We start from the raw sequence: 18896 nt of genomic DNA on the forward strand, positions 1-18896 counted from the left end.
CATGGAAAAACAATCACAGCTTTACATGCACTGACCCGTGACAGCTACAGTCAGTATATTTGTAGCTGAAATGTGCATGAATGTTTTCTCCCCTTCACAAGTTCTGTTCTCTTAATAAATTCCATTTTGTTCCATTTTTAATGGATTTGTTTTGAAATTGCACAGGTTCTTTTTGCACTGAATTTGTTACAGAATAAAATTCTATTATTTGTAACTATTCATTTGTATTAGTTCACAACATATGCTGCTGAGTGCTCAGCAGTTCTGAAAGCAACCAATTACCTATTACGAGTTGTGAGACACTGTGCAGTAAGGTCATTCAGAAACAAAATTCATAGATGCATTAACAATGTTATATTCCTACATTTACAGCAGTCACCATACTATTCCTACCAGACCAGTAAAAAGCAGGGTAAGGTAGAGCCCACTACAACAACACATGCTGCTCTGGCTCACTGTTAAAATGGTCTTATAAAGCGTCCCTGAGCTGTGTAGCTCCTCATTGAACTCTTCTAATAGCCCTTATATCTGCCTGTTCAAACTCAGCAGACAGCTGCTCCGCTTCCCATCTACCAGAAACTTTTTCTCCTTTGCTTCACAGATGTTATGCAGGACACAACAGGCAGCGATAACCTTTGGACTCTTTTTCTCACTGAGGTCACTGAGTAAACAACGCCAGCTTCCCTTCAAATGACCAAAAGTATGCTCAACTGTCATTCTGCAATGCTGAAAGAAAGTCCTTGCTTGCAGCTTTCTGAACAGTTCTGTGTTCTTAATGATGAGAGCATCATGCAACTTCCGTGACCAGCCCACATTGATGTCAATAAAGTGTTCCCTGTGATCCATCAACACTTTCCTAACCGTGGAAAATTAGCCATAGCGATTCAGTGTAGACCCTACCTACACCACTGGGAGGGGTTCTACTACTCATGAGGCCATCAACCTAGCGCGCTCTGTACTGAGTCGGCTAAAGTACATTGATCAGAGTGTTGATCTTGCACAACCCTGTGTGATGTAGCGGGATTGACCTAACTTTTTAGTGTAGAGCAGGCCTAAGAGAACCACGGTTACACCTTTTAATATTAGGTTATAATTAATGGAAGGAAGCACACTGAACAGAGACAGATAATGGGGCGGTGGGTCTCTGTTTTCTATAGATGTGCCCCTTGTGCCGTGGTTTGAAATTGAAGCCATTCTCACTATGCGAAATGCTCCCCTGAAGGAACGTCATGAACAACTGTGGGTTAGATACTAGATATAAAATTAAGCTCATAGCAGTTAGAGATGGAAAGACACACTAAAACTTCAAGTTCAGTATAGGATAATTATCCATACTCCGAGGCTCTCTTGGGTATTATGCTTTTAACTACATGGGACTTTACTCTCTTTTTATGCTTTTAACTACATGGGACTTTACTCTCTTTCCTGAGACCTGCCCTGCCCCCCCCCCCCATTTGCCAGATGCACTCAGAGTCTCCTGCTGAGAAACTACACAGCTGAAAAAGAGTGCTCTGGATGTTTGGAATTCCAGCTGTCAACAGTTATAAAGCGTTCTGTTTTTGAGATACTAGCTGATAAAATCAGTCCTAGATGAAGTCTGGGGAAAAAACAAGATAAGGGGTCCAGTTGGACAGGCTCGTGGCTGCTTTTGTGCTCTATAAGATGAGTGTTGTTGCTTTGAAATTAAGGGCATGGCTACACTTGCAGATGTAGAGTGCCGGGAGTTAAACTAGCCCTCTGAGACTGCAGCAGGGAAAGCACTGCCATGTGTTCGCATTTTCAACTGCAAGTGAAGTGGCGTGACCACATTTGTGGCACTTGCAGCGGCATTAGGAGCGGTGCATTATGGACAGCTATCCCACAGAGCACCTTTTCCCAGTCTGGCGCTATGGCTTGTGGGAAGGGTGAGAGGGGGCATGGGGCATGATTCGACTGAACTTAAAGACAAGTACGGTGCATGCAATAGCAGAAAGTGCCTGTCCCAAAGTGAGTGCACATAACCCACAAGAGCCCTGAAATGAGTAAGCACAGAGGCAAGGGGGACTGATTGTTTCAGGGCCGTACTGTTCTCTGGGGTCCTGTGCCTTTGGAAGAGCCAACAGCTGCAAGGGGCCCCTATTTCTGTTCCCACATTTTCCACAGGATGAGTTCGTCCTGGAAGATATCTCGCTGCTGAGGGTGACCTGGGAAGCAAGGGAGGGTCTTCTACTATAATGCGGCTTCTGCCCTGGCCCATATGCACCTTACCTGTGTGCAGTAGTGGTCCCGCTGCCCCTCATGGCACAGTGGCGCAGACATATTAGCCTTACTGGGACAAGGAGCACAGTAGCTCTGCCACGGAACCTGCGCAAGTGAATTGCCCAGCTTCTGCATCAGACCTTCGATGAGATCACTGAGGCCAATTACCGCGATGAGTGAGAGCACATCAATGCCCTGTTCCGCATCTAGGTATGCACGCAGCCCTAACCCTTTTTTTGGCAACCCGCCTCGCCCCAAGAGCCCATACCAAACAACTCCATTCCCAAAATAAAAGCCGCTTACTGGACACCTCCTTTGCTGTTTGTTCTTCCACAAGAACCATCCGCTGTGACTGGCTCTCTTCCTCCTGGCTTGAAAACAGCGCCTGGCTGCATGCATCTAGGGATACCAGGCCGTACTCTGGCTCTGGGCCCCCCTCTTCCTCAGCATCCTCGCTTCCGCTTTTCTCCTCCTGCTTTCTTGAGCTCTGGGCTGCCACGGCTTCTGAAGTGTCCATGGTGCTCTTCGAAGTGGGGGTGGGGTCGCACCCAAGTATTTCGTCCAGTTCTTTGTAGAAACAGCAGGTTGTGGGCACAGCACCGGAATGGCGGTTTACCTCCCATGCTTTGTGGTAGGTGTTTTGCAGCTCCTTCGCTTTAACCTTCAGTGCTCTGTGTCCCAGTCATGGCCCTTGATAACTGCCCGTAGGTATCGTAATTCCTATGACTGGAGTGCAGCTGGGACTGGACAGCTTCCTCCCACCAAACACTGATGAGGTCCAGCACCTCGCCATTGCTCCATTCTGGGGATCTCCTGACACGTGGAGGCATGGTCACCTGGAAGGATGTGCTGAGAGCACTACACACCTTGCTGAACAAACAGAAAGGAGAATTTCAAAATATCCAGAGAACTTAAAGGGTGGGTCTGATGGTTGGTCACCTGAGGGCAGGGCAGTAGAGTTCAAAGTGATGATCAGAGTAACTAGAGCAGGCCTTGTGGGACACTTTTGGAGGCTGATCAGATGGCATTAATAGACCAGGGCATCCACACTGGCACTGCAGTGCTCCTGCCAGGGTGCAGCAAGCTCTATGCTTCTCATGGAGGTGGATTACCAGGGGCACTCCAGCCATGGAGTCCAGGCGCTCTACGTGCCTTGCCAGTGTGGACACCTCCAGAGTTAGGGCACTCGAGGCTGATTTAATGCACTCTAACTTGCAAGTGTAGCCAAGACCTAAGTCTCTAGCCCCACGAAGATAACCTTCAAATTGCAAACTGCCTGTAACATTGTGCAGTGCTACCTGCCTCTCGGTACAGCCAGCCTGAAACAATACCTCTGAGAGGAGTGACCTGCTCCCTTTTGACTCGTTGGGTGAGAATGGCGAAATGTAAAGATTAAAATGTTCTGACCTTTTGCTGCTGATCAAACCCAATGAGAGAGAGTGTCTGTTTAACAGCTGCCTGATGTTGGATCCAGAGAAGTTGGTCATCAGTACAGCTAGCAGGGGGAGCGTATCTGAATGCCTGTCTGTGACCCAAGGAGGAGATGTGGTGTATAGCCCATCATTCTCATGCCTTCATTTCCAGAGTGAACCTTGAGCATCTGGAACTTTTTTTGTAACCTCCTACAAGAATTCATCGTTCTCTTCCTTTTCCAGTGCACGCACATGACACTGGCATGTGCGGATGTGTCCAAACCTCTTCTGGTGCCTTTCAGAGCGGACACTTTTTCCTTTTTCACAGTGGTTTGCTTTTTGTGAAGCAGCTGTGAGAGCCCTTTCTGGAATCTGGTCTTCCTGTGGCTTTGAGAGACTCCAGTGACCCAAAGCATGCAGGCATTGATTTCTTTATTGTCACTACTGCCAGATTGGCAGGGCTGGAAAGTGAAGCCATCAGGTAGTCATGGAATGAGCCTGGGCAGTGTCATCCCCTCGCACCTCTGTTACCTCCTGCTGTTGTGATTCAGCCTGGCTTGAGAGTAGGGTGCCAGCAGTCCTGTATTACAAGGGACATCCCTTATTTAAATGGAAAATTACCTGTCCCATACTAAATTGGGACACCTTTTATCCAGTATTTCAACAACAGGGGGCCAGTACTCACGGGTGCATCTTTCCACTCCCCTCCCGACTCTGGCCCTTCAGTGCTGTGCAGGGAAAGCAGACGGGGCCATGCTCAGGGCCAGGAGGGGAGTGGACAGATGCGTCCATGAGTATGGCCCCCTGCTGGCCAAGGCTCCCTGCTGACTCCAGCCCTTGAGCGCAGTCCTCTCTGCTTTCCCTGCACAGGCTCTGTCTGGCAGGGCAAGTGGTCAGGGCTGCGTGCCCGGGTGCTGCGCTGAAGGGCCAGGGTCAGGAAGGAACTCTGTCTGGCACAGCACCACAGCAGGCAAAGACCAGCCATGCAGCCTCCAACTCGATTCTTGGTGCCTGTGCAGACCCTGAACAGCAGTCACAGCGGCTGCTGGCCAGCTTCTGACGCCCTGGGCTTTCTGCAGCATCCAGAGCTGGGAGAGACAAACCTTGGAAGCATGGGGGTGGGGAGAAAGGGACTTGTCCTCAGAGGTTCAAGTCAGAGTGGGGACATCTAAGGTTTGCCCCTTATTTTTTAAATACAATGATGGCAACTTTACTTGAGGGCCAGGTCTAGGCCGAGAAGAGAGGTCAGTCTCCATGAGGCACTGCCTGTGGCCTCTCACTGATGGGCCCTGATTGTTAGGAACAGAATTTGCTTCATTTGACTCATTAAACAGTAGCTCTTAGATCAGAGGTGGGGAAACTACAGCCTGCAGGGCACATCCAGCCTGCGGGACCGTCTTGCCTTGCCCCTGAGCTCCTGGCCCAGGAGGCTAGCCCCTAGCCCCTCCCCCGCTGTTCCCCCTCGCCCGCAGCCTCAGCTCGCTCGCTCTGCCACCAGCTCAGTGCTCTGGGTGGCGAGGCTGTGAGCTCCTGGGGAAGCGCAGCTGCAGAGCCTGGCCTGACCCAGTGCTATGTGGTGATGGCAGTGACAGCGTGGCCTGACTCCAGCTGGGTGGTGCGGCTGTAGTGCTGCCAGCCACCGGTGCTCCAGGCAGCGCAGTAAGGGGGCAGGGAGAAGTGGGTTTGGATAGAGGGCAGGGGAGTTCAGGGTGGTGGTCGGGTCGGGAGTGTGGATAGGGGTCGGGGGGGAAAACAGGGTTGAATGGGGGCAGGGCTCTCAGGGGGGCAGTCAGGAAGGAAGTGGGGTTGGATGGAGCAGCAGGGGGCAGTCGGGGCAGGGAGTAGGGGTATGTGGATGGCACCCCCTTCCCTAACTGGCCCTCCATACAATTTGCGAAACCCAATGCGGCCCTCAGGCCAAAAAGTTTGCCCGTCCCTGTCTTAAGTGGTCCCCCAGCCCTAGGTAGGATTTCAGTCTCCCAAAGGATAAAACTGCATCTCATGCTTGGTGCCTGCTGCTCAGTTTTGTTTGTATTTGGAGAGGTCCCCCTCCTTGACTGAAGGACGCTGACCAGGTTTTGAAGGTGTCAGAGTGGAAGATTTTGGCACCGCTTTTGTGAACTGCAGCTGAGGAGACGTAATTAAGAATCATACTACTGAGCCCTTGGTCATATGGCTCCTACATTGCCTACCGGCTCCATTTGGTCAGTATTTTTGCCGTAGAAATGGAACTTTGCAACCTCCGTAAGCAGCAGATCCAGCTGCTCTGAGCACTGGCTTAGTTTGTTGTTGCCGCATACCTGGGCATATGCCCGCCTGGTGGTTTGGAACTGGAGTATGAGCAGGTGACAGTGGGAAGGACTCTATCCCTTTCTACTTGAGCACATTCACTTTCTTACAGCCCGTGTTGATGCCTGACTGATTTGCTCTGTGGCAAGAAGGATACGCAGCATTCAGCAGCACTGCAACTCCACAAACAGATGCAAGAGAAAGGGGTAGAAAGCTCGATATGTTGCATTTTCTCCTAGGGAAAAGAGTGTGTTCCCTGACAGTCTCAGCCCTCTTATCAAGGGACCAACATCCTCAAATCCTTCCCACTCCTGTCTCTTGCATGGCAGCAAGTTCCCCTGACTCCTGAGCTGAAGCCAAGAATAGCCCAGTGGTATAGCTGTGCTTGAGTTAAGGGACTGTCAGCTTGCTCATCATCCCCTACTTTGGGAGTTTATATGGTTGTAAAAAACACTTGGTCCAGGCTGCTTCTTCGCATAGAGGCTCCATCCAGAGGGCAGCTGAATGTCTGTCTGTGAACACTTTTGAAAATATGACTTTATGAGTAGCTAATGGAGACTGGTACCTAGTGTGCTCCACGCCTGCGCCTGGAGAGCTGTCTCCATGGGCTCTGCGCCGCCCTACTCTTCACTGGCTCCCTCTTCTGTGTAACATTCAAGCTGCTAGTTCTCCCCTTCAGGGCTCTCATTCCCACCTGTCTACATCTCTACCTTGATTTCCCCCTCCTCCCCTTCTTGCTCCCTAGCCCCTCTCTACCATCTCCAGGTCTTAGCTCTGCGCCTGCTTTCACTGCCCTCTCGGGTTAGCCTTTGCTTCCCAGGTGCCTATCATCCCCTCTCCTCCTTAAACCCTACTTCTTATGAATCTCCTTGTGCAGAGGCACCTCTCCTCCCACCCAGGGATTGGATGAGATCTGGCAGAGTTGGGGTGAGCTTGGGACCCAGCCTTCTGCATGCCTAGGAAAGCACTTGGGTCCCCGTAACTTGCCCTAGTGCTGCAGCTTTGGCGCCGCCTCCTGGACATACTGGTCTGTTTTGGCAGTCGCTCTGAATCTGACGCCCGTGTGTAAAATAGGACAAAGTGTCCATTTATTTAGTTCATTTCTGTGAGTGGCTCAGAGGCGCTGTGGTGGTAGCACCTTCTTGGAGGGGAGTGCTGTGGAACCACAACCTGCTGGGCCAGCAGAACCTGAACCTTTCAGTTAAATGCATGGTTTCAGCTGGTGCGTTAGATCAGGAATTCTGTGGTGGCAGATTTGAAGTTTTGAATGGAAGCAGGCTGGAAACGAATAATGCAGCTGTGAAAGTAGTGCCTCCGTGATCTATGTGCATGTGTTCAGTTCTATTTATTTTACTCTCTTCCCATCTTTTCATCTTAGGGTATGCCACAGCGCTTTGTATCCAAAATGCGTAACGGGCCCCAGGCATTGAACCGGCCTGAGGCTCTGCAGCATGAGCTAGGCTCTCTCTGACAACTGTAATAGACTCACACCTCTGGCTTGGGCATGGAGGGTGACTCGTAACATGCACTGACCCGTGGGTTGCAACTGCGTCTTAGAAGCTGCTAGGAAGGAGCTGAACAGTAGTGCTGAAGCAACTTGCATTCTCTTCACATTTCCAAGGTTACTTTGCTAACGTCAAGTCATAAACATAATGATGTTAAAAAATGAAGGTACAGTTGTGTGGCAAGGAATGGATAAATTACATTCTGACCTGGACGCTTGTAGGAGATAATGTCACCGTTGTGCAGGCCTCTGGGTATTGTTGATCCAACCAGGCCACTCACAAACCTAAAACTGATTATGTTGCTGAAGCTCTTTGTGTGTGATCCTGTATTTAAACCAGAAGAGATGGTTTATTAAATACATTTCCTTTTTGGTGTGAGTGAGCATGTGGGATTGTTCAAGGGACTGATGAAGCCGGTTCCTGTATGGCAGGAGATGACTTCATGGAAATATAATGTTCTAGAGTGCCAGTTTGCTTGGGGGAGGTTATGACCCCAGGTGCCAAGGGCAAATAAAATAAGCAGGGCTTCAGATGCTCTGCAATTCCATTTGCCCCACAATCCACTCCTTGCTCTAAACTCTAAGCTTTCTTTTAAAGTCTATTTCTAGTCCATGCTATGAAGATAATCTTAAACATATGACCTCATTGTAACCAATGTAGCAACATCTTCCTGAGTCTGTGGGCAGATACAATAACTGCGTGGTGGAGCTGCCCCAGGCATCTAAATAAGGTGTGAATTCTGAAGCATAAAGGTGACTAAGGTGCTCTAATCTATAATCACTAACTGCTTCTCCTAGTATGCTTCCTCTTGCCCTCGTTCCCGCAACATTTGAGATGCAGTTGTGTCTTCAATATGTTTTGCAGCCCATGGCAGGTGCCAGTCATAAAATAAATTGAATGGAGGTTTGTAACCACTCCCTCAAGGTTCCAGTTGGCTCATTTGTTTTCATATTTAAAAAAACCTCACACCTTTAACTGACTTGAAGCTGGTATAAATATCCTGCAGTGCTGCAGAAACCATGCAACCTTGTTGCATGGTAGATGGGCTCTGTACGGACCTGTGCAAGGGGAAGCCGATGGTTATTAGGAAGGTCTGGGGAAAGAGGCAACCTGAACAAAGTTCTGAAGGTCTTTACCTCAATGTCATGTACTCCTTGAACATGCTGCACTGCAGGGCTGCTACTTGCAGGTTAGGCTTCTGTACCAGATTTGGACAGAGCTTCCATCATGCAGAGAAACACAAGAGAGATACTCTCTCTGAGATGTTTTAATGCACTGCCTGGTGCAGCTTTTACCAGCTGAGGCAAGGTCTGTGACACATGGCACCACCTAATGGCTGAACCATTACAAAACAATTTTTGCCTTCCCTCTCACTCAGAGCCTGATTCACAAAACCCAGCAAGAGTGCAGTCAACAGGACTTCTAGTCCCTTCTCCCCCACTCAGCTTCCTTGTCCTGTTTAAATTACCCAGCACCAGGGCAGGGCAGGAGCCCTCCTTGGGTTATGTGCTCCAGCCTGTCTCTTAAAGAGGCAGTACACTCTTTCACGGGGCCTGGAAATAAGCAATTTAGTCTATAGGATGGAGCAGTAGTTTATAGAGATTAAAGAGTAGTTTTTATGTAAACACTGAAGCACACATGATCTCTTTTCAAGTGTCTGAATGTACAGAACTACCCTCTGTCCCATGTGCACTGCAGTGGACAAAGTTGAGGGTGTTTTAGCAACCTCAAGAATTCCAGTGCTTTGGGAGATTTGCCTTCACTTTAGATATTCTTTTACGATGAGGCCAAATCCTGTGCAGCTCCCTGTTGATCTCCTCACTAATGATTATAACCAAGATCAGTGGATGGTTCTGCTTGAGCAAGGACTACAAGATTTGGCCCATCAGTTTTCCCCCCTCTTTAATATGCAAACTTGTGTGTGTGTCCCTTGAGCAAACTTACTGTAGGGCATAGCCAATGTAAACAGCCTCTAGCTTGCAGCAGAGTTGCTGCTGTCTAAGCTAGGACTCAGATGTATGTCAATAACGGTACCTTGTTTGCTTTCTACTGTGGTTCAACAGATCTCATTCCAGGGCAGTGGGAAGGTCAGTCTTCAATTGATGCCTATCAAGCTGGAGTTAATAGATTACCATTAAAGAATGTGACATTGCCCTGCCTTGGCAAACAAGGTGGGGACCTGTAAAATCATGCGGCAGGCTGAGATTTTTTTCATGTTATTGGCTGCATTATCAGCCACTTTTGAAGAAGCTGCAGTAAGAAGCTCCAGGGTAGAGGTTATAAAATGCAGCATTTGTTTCTGAAATGATGCTTAAAGGTCTACAGTCTCTTCTCATACTGTCCAGACGCGTGCTCTTGTGAAATTGAAGGCATAGGCATTCTAGGGTTTGAGTTTGGGGTGGGAGAAGTACTTCAAGTCCATTTTTACCCTATTGGAAGGAAAGGTCAGATGTTCATTGAACCTCATGAGCCTGGCAACATCTTTCCCCCGGGTGTGTTGTTTTCCAGCCTCTCTCCTTTGAATCAGCAGGCCCCACTCCTGCCAGCTTTGTTAATTCAGTACATTTGAGCCTCTGCATTCTTAGCATCCAAAGTGTGTGTGTGTGTGAGGCTACATCTGCACCAGGAGTTAGAGGTGTGACTCCCCTGCTCATATACACACACTCATGCCAGCTCTCATCAAGCTAGTGCTAATACAGGGGTCTCAAACTCAAATGACCACGAGGGCCACATGAAGGTTAGTTCACTGGCCTGAGGGCCACATCACTGACACACACACCCCTCGCTGTCCCTGGCCCTGCCCCCACTCCACCCCTTCCATGAGGCCTCTGCTCTTCCCACCCCTTCCCTGAAGTCCCCATCCCAACTCTGCCCCCTCCCTGCCTCCAGAGGGTGCATGAAGGGTGTGGTAGGGGCTCAAGGCGGGGGGATGGGGTGCAGGCAGGGGGCTCAAGGTACAGAAGGGGTGTGGGATGTAGCAGGGGGCTCAGGGCAGGGGGTTAGGGTGTGAGATGCGGCAGAGGGCTCAGGGCAGGGGGTTTGGGTGAAGTAGGGAATTGAGGTTCAGGCAGAGGGTTGGGGTGCAGCAGAGGGTTGAGGTTTAGGCAGGGGGCTCAGGGCAGGGGATTGGGGTGCAGAAGGGGTGTGGGGTGCAGCAGGGGGCTCAGGGTATGGAGTTGGTGTGTGGGGTGCTGCGGGGGCTCAGGATACGGGATTGGAGTGTGGGGTGTACCAGGGGGCTCAGGGCAGGGAGTTGGGCTGCAGCAGCTGGTTGGGGTGCAGGCAGGGGTCTCAAGGCAGAGAGTTGGGGGGTGGGGTGAAGGAGGGCTTTGGGCTCCGGGGTGGCAGTGGTGCACACTGGGGCCAGGGCAGGCTGCTGGCCCCGCTCCCGCTCCCGCTCCAAGTAGCTGGAACCATGTTCCTGTGGCCCCTGGGGGAGGGGGGCACAGGGCTCTGCACGCTGCTTACCACCACCTCCAGATACCTTCCCTGAAGCTCCCATTGGCCTTGGTTCCCTGTTCCCCCCCATCCCTCCGGCCACAGGGACGTGATGCCAGCCACTTCCAGGAGCGGCGCAGGGCCTGAGGGGGGCAATCCCGTGGGTGTAGTTTGCCCACCCCTGGCCTGGAGGTAGGCTGGGGGGGTGGGCACAGGCCACTTGGCGCGGCCCATGGGCCGCATGTTTGAGACCTCTGTGCTAATATAAATAGAAGTGTAGCCGTGATAGCCCAGTTAGCTGCTGTGGAGGCACGGCTGAGCCAAACTTGCCTGAAACTAGTGGGTACGTACTCAGCATGGCTCAGCTATCCCTCTGCTGCATCTACCTGTGCTACCGTGGTTACCCATCTAGTTATACTCAGGTAGCATGAGCAGGGGAATCACACCCCGAACTCGTGGTGTCGATGTCATTTAAGGCACTGCTCTCAGTTGCCAGCAAGAGCAGAAGGCTGACTCCTTTCAGTGCTTTTTTTATGCAGTAAACAGCTATAATGATGAGGCCATTAAGGGCAACTAACAACTTGAGATGGCTTTTGAAAGCAGCATATTGCCCACAACAGCCCTTTATGGTTCTGTTTGGAGGCAAAGTTGATTAGTTGCTAGGGAACTTCAAATTATCTGTCCGGGGAGAGACATGTGAATAGGGTCTCCTTGCCTGTGGCATTTTGTTGGCCTGGTGGCTTTGATAAATGAGACCTGATAAAAGAGGAAAAGTGTCTGCACTGTGAGGCTGTTTTGCTGCTTTATGTAAAGGTGGCCTAAAAGGAAATTTCTGCTTATTTTTTTTCCTTAGAAATATTGGGTTTTCGTTGTTATATTGTTGGTGTTGGAGGACTTGTTGGATACCTCAGAGATCTGGCTCAGGGGCTTTCTTAATGCTTAACCATGTATCCTTTCTCCCACCAAATGCAGTACGTTACCAGTTGGATCGCCACAGATGGGTGCCGGGGGGAATGTGTGTGCTGCTTTGTAGAACAGTTGTGATTATCCTGAAGTGCAGGGGGAGAACTCTTGGTCTGCAAATTGGAACTTGGCTGTGGTATTCCGCTATGTCTGTGTGAGCCTTGCTCCTGTAGTTCACATCCCCTGTGCACATCTGACAGCAGGTATGCTGTAAGTGTGTATGACATTGGTGGATCAGACGCAGAGTTTGAGTACTATTGTGAGATAGGTGCTGTAGTTAAATGTTCCTATTTTCTGAACTATGCAGGGCTCAGAGAGCAGGAAGAGGCCTTGGAAAGGTCATTTGTGATAGTCTGACCTAGGATGATCACTTGTTCAGATTAAAATAAATCTGTGGTCCCTCAAGAGGCTCCTGTGAATAATAGGCCCCATCTTTATCCAAAGGGACTCTTTCTTGCTCATTAGGAGCCCAAAAGAAAGAGTTTTGCTGGCTTCTCAAGTCAGCCTTCAGTTTAAATTGAAAACAGCCTTAGAGGGCAAGTGGGGCCATGGACAACACTGGCCCTGGGGGGAAGGGCATGGAGGAGGGCAAGAAACCCAACCTGTTTTGGGTCACCCCAGCCTCAAGAGCCTCAGGTGCTGGGTTTCTTGCCCTCCTCCATACCCTTCCCCCTAGGGCTGGTGCCTTCTCCAGCTGGAAGCCAGTCCCTTTCACACTGCTCCTCTGCCTTGGAGATCTCATGGCCAGTCTTGAGCACAAGAGAAGCCATGGCTTAGTGACTAACTGCAGCCACTTAGAGCTCTGTAGCTAACCGACTTCCTTAGTCATGCTTGCAAGTTGAAGCTGGGGAACTGATGCAGTAATTTCAGAAAACTCCAGAAATGAATCCGTGAGACACCTCCTCTCCTGGCATCTGACGATACTTTAAAGTTCCATTTTCTGTAATTTACAAGATTCCCTGCAGTTCTTAAAGTGCTGTGTGAAATTCAGGCAATGGAAGCATTTGGGCCTATGCTGTGCACTCTCAAGTGAGATTTTAAATTGTCACTGTCCGTTGTTGTTTTGAAATTCATGTTCCTCACCTACTGTGTGTACAACATGGCAGGAGAGGAAAATCCGTGTGCTGTGTTTCAGGGGAGCTTTGAAGTTCAGGGGGAAGAAGTTTATGCCAGATTGCAAGTTTAATGATCTACTGTGCGCTAATCTAACATCAAGGACTGTATGTGGCACTCTGGGTTTCTTTTGTGGCATATGCAGGGTTGCTAATCTATCAGCTGAAGAACATGCTTTTAAAATGCTGTAGCCTATTATTACTGTGCTGAGGTATAAAGTGGAAACCAATATCTGTACCACCACACTGAGGACATTACTGCTGTCATAGAATCACAGAACTGCAGGACTCAAGGGACCTCGGTGGGTTATCTAGTCCAGTCCCCTGCACTAAGGCAGGACTAAGGATTATCTAGAGACCATCCCTGACAAGTGTTTGTCTACCTGCTCTTAAAAACCTCCTTTGACTGAAATTCCACAACCTCCTTAGGTCATTTGTTCTAGTGCTTAACTACCCTGAGAGTTTGGAAGTTTTTTCTAATGGCCAACCTAAAAGTCCCTTGCTACAATTTAAGCCCATTACTTGTCCTGTCCTCCGTGGATAAGAAGAATAATATAACACCCTCCTGTTTATAATTACCTTTTATATATTGAAGACTGTTAGGTCCCACCTCAGTCTTCTCTTCTCCTGACTAAACAAACCCAGTTTTTTCAGTCACTCCTCCCACGTCATGTTTTCTAGACCTTTAATCATTTTTGTTGCGCCTCTTTGGATTTTCTCCAATTTTGTCCACATCTTTCGTGAAGTGTGCTGCCCAGAACTGGACACAGTGCTCCAGCTGAGACCTTGTCAGTGCTGAATGAAGTAAAAGAATTACTTCTCGTGCCTTGCTTGCAACACTACTGCTAATACGTCCCAGAATGATGTTTGCTTTTTTTGCAGCAGTATTTCACTATTGACTCATATTTAGTTTGTGATACTTAGTTTGTATAAAGTGGGAAGCAAAATCTGCAACACTACAATTAGATACTGCTGCTATAGTGTACCATTCCGACACATCACTAAAGGCATTAGTTATTTTCTAAATACTTTGTGCAGCTGGAAATTGCACACGAGCGCCTGAGGATATGTGAATTGGAGGGATGCAAATAAATCCAAATTGCTCCGGTTCCTTAGTCTGCTAGCCATGTTTCCTGATTAATCACTGTTCCTGTAATAAATACACCTCTACCTCGATATAACGCTATCCCCGGGAGCTAAAAAATCTTACCGCGTTATAGGTGAAACCGCGTTATAGCGAACGTGCTTTGATCCACCAGAGTGCGTTATATCCAAATTTGTGTTATTTTGGGTCGCGTTATAGTGAGGTAGAAGTGTATGTTCATTTCTTCCTTCTGGAAGATAAGGGTCTTGTGTGTTTGGTATGGATTCATTGTATTCTTTGAAAGTGAGGATTGACAACCCCATCAGAATGATGTCCTCTCTCCACAGAACAAGTACAGCACAGGAGGTGACCGGGGAGGTGTCCCCCTATACTACCCTACCAGAGTGCCTCTGCTCTACTCTGGCAGTCCCACCCCCTAAAGCTGGGAGGGGAGCTCAGCCACCCAGGCCTAGCAAAGAATCATCACTTTTTGTGGGCTATGCTCTGTATCCCGGTACAATTCCCATAGCCAGCCACCAGTCTCGAGCCTTACTTTTCAATCTGTCCTGACGTTGGCTTAACGTGGGCTTTGGCTCTCATTGTTGAAACCCTCTTTTCTTTTCTTCTCAGCTGAACTTTGATTTGGATCGTGGCGTGTTTCCTGTGGTGATCCAAGCCGTAGTGGATGAAGGGGATGGTAAGCTAGATGCTTTTTCATTGATTGGTTGTTTCTCCAAGTTCCTTGTAGGCTTTGTCTGCACTGTGAGCTCGGAGGTTGAGTCCCCTTCTCACATACACATACACTAGCTCTCATCAAGCTACCCTGAGCATACATAGCAGTGTAGCCACAGTAACACAAGGGGTGTCAGCGGCCGCATGGCTGAGCCATGCCCAGTACGTACCCACCAGTTTGGGGGGGAGGGGGGTTGGACTCAGCATGACTCAGCCATGCCTCCACCGCCAGTACCCGTGCTTCTGGGCTACCCTGCTCTTTGTACTTGTGCTAGCTCCAGCATGAGTATATGTACATAAGCAGGGGAATCACACCCTTGGTTTGCAATATAGAGATAACTGTAGAGGGCTGCTACCCCCAAACACATGCTTCCTGCAGAGTGGGGCTTAATGACTCCATGTGTTTCAAATGTTTCAGGAATATGACTTAAACATCTGTGGGAGAGTGGCCCAGGTAACAGTCAAATCTGCCTTTTATGTTCAGATTTCATTTGGAGAGGAAAATTGATCTTGTGGCTAAGGCACTGGCTAGGTCAGATCTTGGTTCAGTTCCTGGCTGTGCCACAGACTGTGGTGTGACCTGGAGCAAGTCCCTTCATCCCGCTGCACGTCAGTTCCCATCTGTGAAATGGGGATAGTAATACTTGCCCTTTGTGTGGTCAGACTGCAAGTCCTATGGCTATGTGTACATGCAGTGTCTAATACAGGCAGGCCCTGATCTGGGTGAAACCTTTAGGTGCTGTTATAATAATGTTAATGTTTCCAAGCTGTTCAAATCACTGTTAAATCAAACGTTTTTTACAGTGAAACTTAACTTTGAATGTTGAAAGTCTCTGGTTAATTTAATGGGCAGCTGAATTCTTTCGGCGCTACTTGACAATCAGCCAGAGCAGCTCTTTATTTGTTGCTTTTTTAATACATTCTCCCATTTAAAAACATTCATTGCTTTTTTTTTTGACGCAGGGCTGGCTAATAGATATAATGTCTAGACTGCCATTCATGTTGCATGAGGTTTGTTTCTCTGCAGGCTGTTTGTGTGGCTACCACTGCTTCTGAATGTCAGCAGTTAATGGGAGACATTTCGGTTACCTTTGCCCTAAATGCAGTCCTTTCCCTATTGAAGTCAATGGGGCCAGGATTTCACCCTAGCTTTTTTTAATACTATCTTCCAAAGCAGAGACCAACAGATTATTTACAGTACCTCCATTACTGTACTACAGCACAGACATTGCAGCATTGTGCTAGGGCATGGGAACCAGAAATGTGAAACTGTCCAGAAACTGATAGCAAGCAAAACTAGTTGAGAAAAATCCCCAAATATGACCCAACATAAAGTTGAGCAATCAGGCATAATACAGTATGAAGGAAAGGAGTTGTAAAATATTTGCAGTTGTAATAATCTAAGGTGCTGTCAGTAACACTGGTAAAGAAGTTTTTTTTTTTTTTTTTATAATAATGAAAGACACTTTTACATTTGTCTGGGGAGTGTTTTGACAATATACTTGTTTACTGCAGTGGTGCATATGTATAAAAATGCCTGTCGTGGCCAGATAAATAGAACAAGAAGAGATGGGGACTAAGGAAGCAAGCATACAGCTGTGTGCATACTGCAGTGCCTCTTAGTCAACAGTGCACTCTCATTTGATTTAATAAACTCTGTAAATCTGTCCTAATAACCTAGATAGGCAATGGCTTTTAAATCCCCTCCTGGGAAAAACATCCACGCACACAGTATATGACACTTCAAAGGGATCTGAGAAAATCTGATGTGCCCTTTTCTTTCCTTTTAATGAATGAAAGAGCGGTGTTCTGATTGCCTGGTAAATTATAGGCCTGTGTATTAAATAAAATTGAACTGCAAATGAAAAGAGCAATCAGCCAAATGCTTTGTCTGTCTGAAAGCTGCCAGGAGATGCCTCCTTTCTGTGCAGAACTGAGAGTATAAAGCTACTGGGCTGGAACTGGAACTGCTCTAAGTTTAAAAGACTTAAAGAAGGGGAGATTTCTGTGCAACGTGTGTCTGTCTAGTTCTGGCTTTGCAAGCTGCCTGAACGAACAAGCATAGTTTCCATTCAGCTTCTCAGATCTCTAATTTGGTTTTAAAATGGTTTATGAGAGAGCTGAAGTTAATTCCATTGCTCAGACTAAAATTTATGCTGGCTTGTTTGCAGAAAAATCTCCTGGAACTTGTTTCCCCCTCACTGATAGCAGGGAGGGATCAGCCCTCCTGGCCCCCCATACACACACTGTTATCTTTGCCATCTATACTTTACCTGCTAAGACTCTCCGTGAGAGCTCGGTGTGTCCCCAGTCACTCTTGCAGGGGGAGTCCATAGTTTCTCCTCTCACATGTTGCTTTTTTAAGCCAGAATCAAATGAATGGGTCGCCTTGTCGTTTATGCCTTTTGGGGGTGCAAAGGAACTACTGAGCTCCCTTCCCTTGGGAAGCTCAGTCATTTCCTTCTGCTGTTACTAGCCTGGGAGCTGGTCACTCAGAACATTCCCTGCTTCCCTAGCTAGTTGGCATGTGTTTGTGTGAGTAGGACCAAAGGCAGTTATACCTCTTGTCTTGCCTCGTGACTCCTCCAGACTCTCATCCGAGGCTGTGCATGTACTTGCCGGTTAATCCTCCCAGAACCTCTGAGGTAGGGAAGTGTTATCCCCAATTTTCACAGGAGAAAACTGAGGCATCAAGGGGAAATGGTCATAGGAATCAGCGCTGGGAGCAAGCTCAGGACTTGTGACTCCTAAAACACCCTATCTTTGCCCGGCTCCTGAGTGTTGATGGAGCCATGCGTACAGTGCTGGAAGCTTCATCAGTTGCTCTTGAACTCTCCTGGAAGAATGAGGAGACGTCCAACTGGGAAGCGGCCAAACGTGATATCTGTTTTGGGGAAGGAGGATAGAAGGGACCAGAAAATGAAACCAAAATGTTTGTGTCCGTACTAGATAAACTGCTGGTACAATTAATAAATGCATTGGGAATCCCTAGGACTAGAGTAAAATAAGGCAATAAACATTGAGGATTTGCCAGCTGTAGATAAACCAGCCTGATGTGTCTCTTTGCGAGGATAACAAGCTTAGGGAGTAAAAGGAACCCAGCAGGCTTTCCGCTCCCACGGCTTTGTTTCACTGGTGACTGTAAAGGTGAAGCTGGATTGTACGGAACAACTGTGAGAAATGTAGCTGGTAAAATGGATCTGAGTGGTCAGTGGTTAACAGGCTGTCTGCAGGGTGGAGGTGCCATTTGGCCCTACAGGGCTGTTCTCTGGGCCCAAGTGTTTAACATTCTCCAGGGGCTAATGTGGAGAAGAAGCCACTAACTGAATTCCTGGACAGCATAAACTAGGAGAGCTCTTGATGCTGCAGACAAAGATTAAAATGCAGCAAGGGCCAGTTAAAGCGGGAAATGGGATGGAATTCGACTTGTGTGCAGCAGCTGGATTCCCAGTCATAGTTACCTGGACTGTTTCATTCTTCATACTGAACCACTTCTCCCCAACACGCTCCAAACCATAAGGGGATTGGCCTTTCAGGGCAATAGCCATGAAATCCCCCCCCCCCCGCCCCCGAAAAATGGGGCTGAAAAGCATAACCCTTGTTCTATTCCTTCTGTGTGTGGTGGGCTTGGAGGTGCAGACCTTGTTCAAGATTTTAACCAACGTTGTTCTCTCTTTCCAGTGGTGGTTGAAGTTACTGGCCATGCTCATGTTCTCCTGGCTGCATTTGAAAAGGTAAATGAGTCCTGCCATTCTGCTTCCTTTCCTGTGTCCACATAGCCACGTGGATGGAAGTGTCCATGGTACAGAATGTCTGTCTTTTGTTCTGTTTGCACAGCTCCTACTTTGCACAGTGGACTCCTGGTCCATTACTGGGGCTCCCGAACGCTACCATAATATGTAACATACACGTGTATTCAGTACATAGAGTTATGGTGGTCAGCCAGACAATTGTAGGCAACATCTCCTGGCCCCCTGAGGATTGGCATGATTCCAGCATCCAGATGTTTAAATGCGGTAGTGTTTAGACAAAAGAAGTCTGTCATGGGAGTATGGTCAGAGCCTTAAGATCCGTCTGCAGGACCAGATCTACTATATGACTCTTTGGTCTGAGACTAAATCCT

General features: G+C 48.3%; 1 protein-coding gene across 6 annotated transcripts in view; it reads left to right on the forward strand.

Annotated features, from left to right (window-relative positions):
- Positions 1 to 18896, forward strand: part of MGRN1 (mahogunin ring finger 1) — a 109885-nt gene that overhangs the window by 46556 nt on the left and 44433 nt on the right. For all 6 annotated transcript variants that reach the window (XR_012656519.1, XR_012656518.1, XM_032781619.2 and 3 more), the window contains exons 6-7: positions 14672 to 14738; positions 18455 to 18507. Coding sequence is in view for 4 of the 6 variants with exons in the window: in XM_032781619.2 (XP_032637510.1) it covers positions 14672 to 14738; positions 18455 to 18507 (120 nt within the window). In the remaining 2 variants the exon portion in view is untranslated. The remainder of the gene's footprint in view (positions 1 to 14671; positions 14739 to 18454; positions 18508 to 18896) is intronic.

The sequence above is a fragment of the Chelonoidis abingdonii genome, chromosome 9 (assembly GCF_003597395.2).
Source record: "Chelonoidis abingdonii isolate Lonesome George chromosome 9, CheloAbing_2.0, whole genome shotgun sequence".
NCBI classification, from domain to species: domain Eukaryota; kingdom Metazoa; phylum Chordata; order Testudines; family Testudinidae; genus Chelonoidis; species Chelonoidis abingdonii.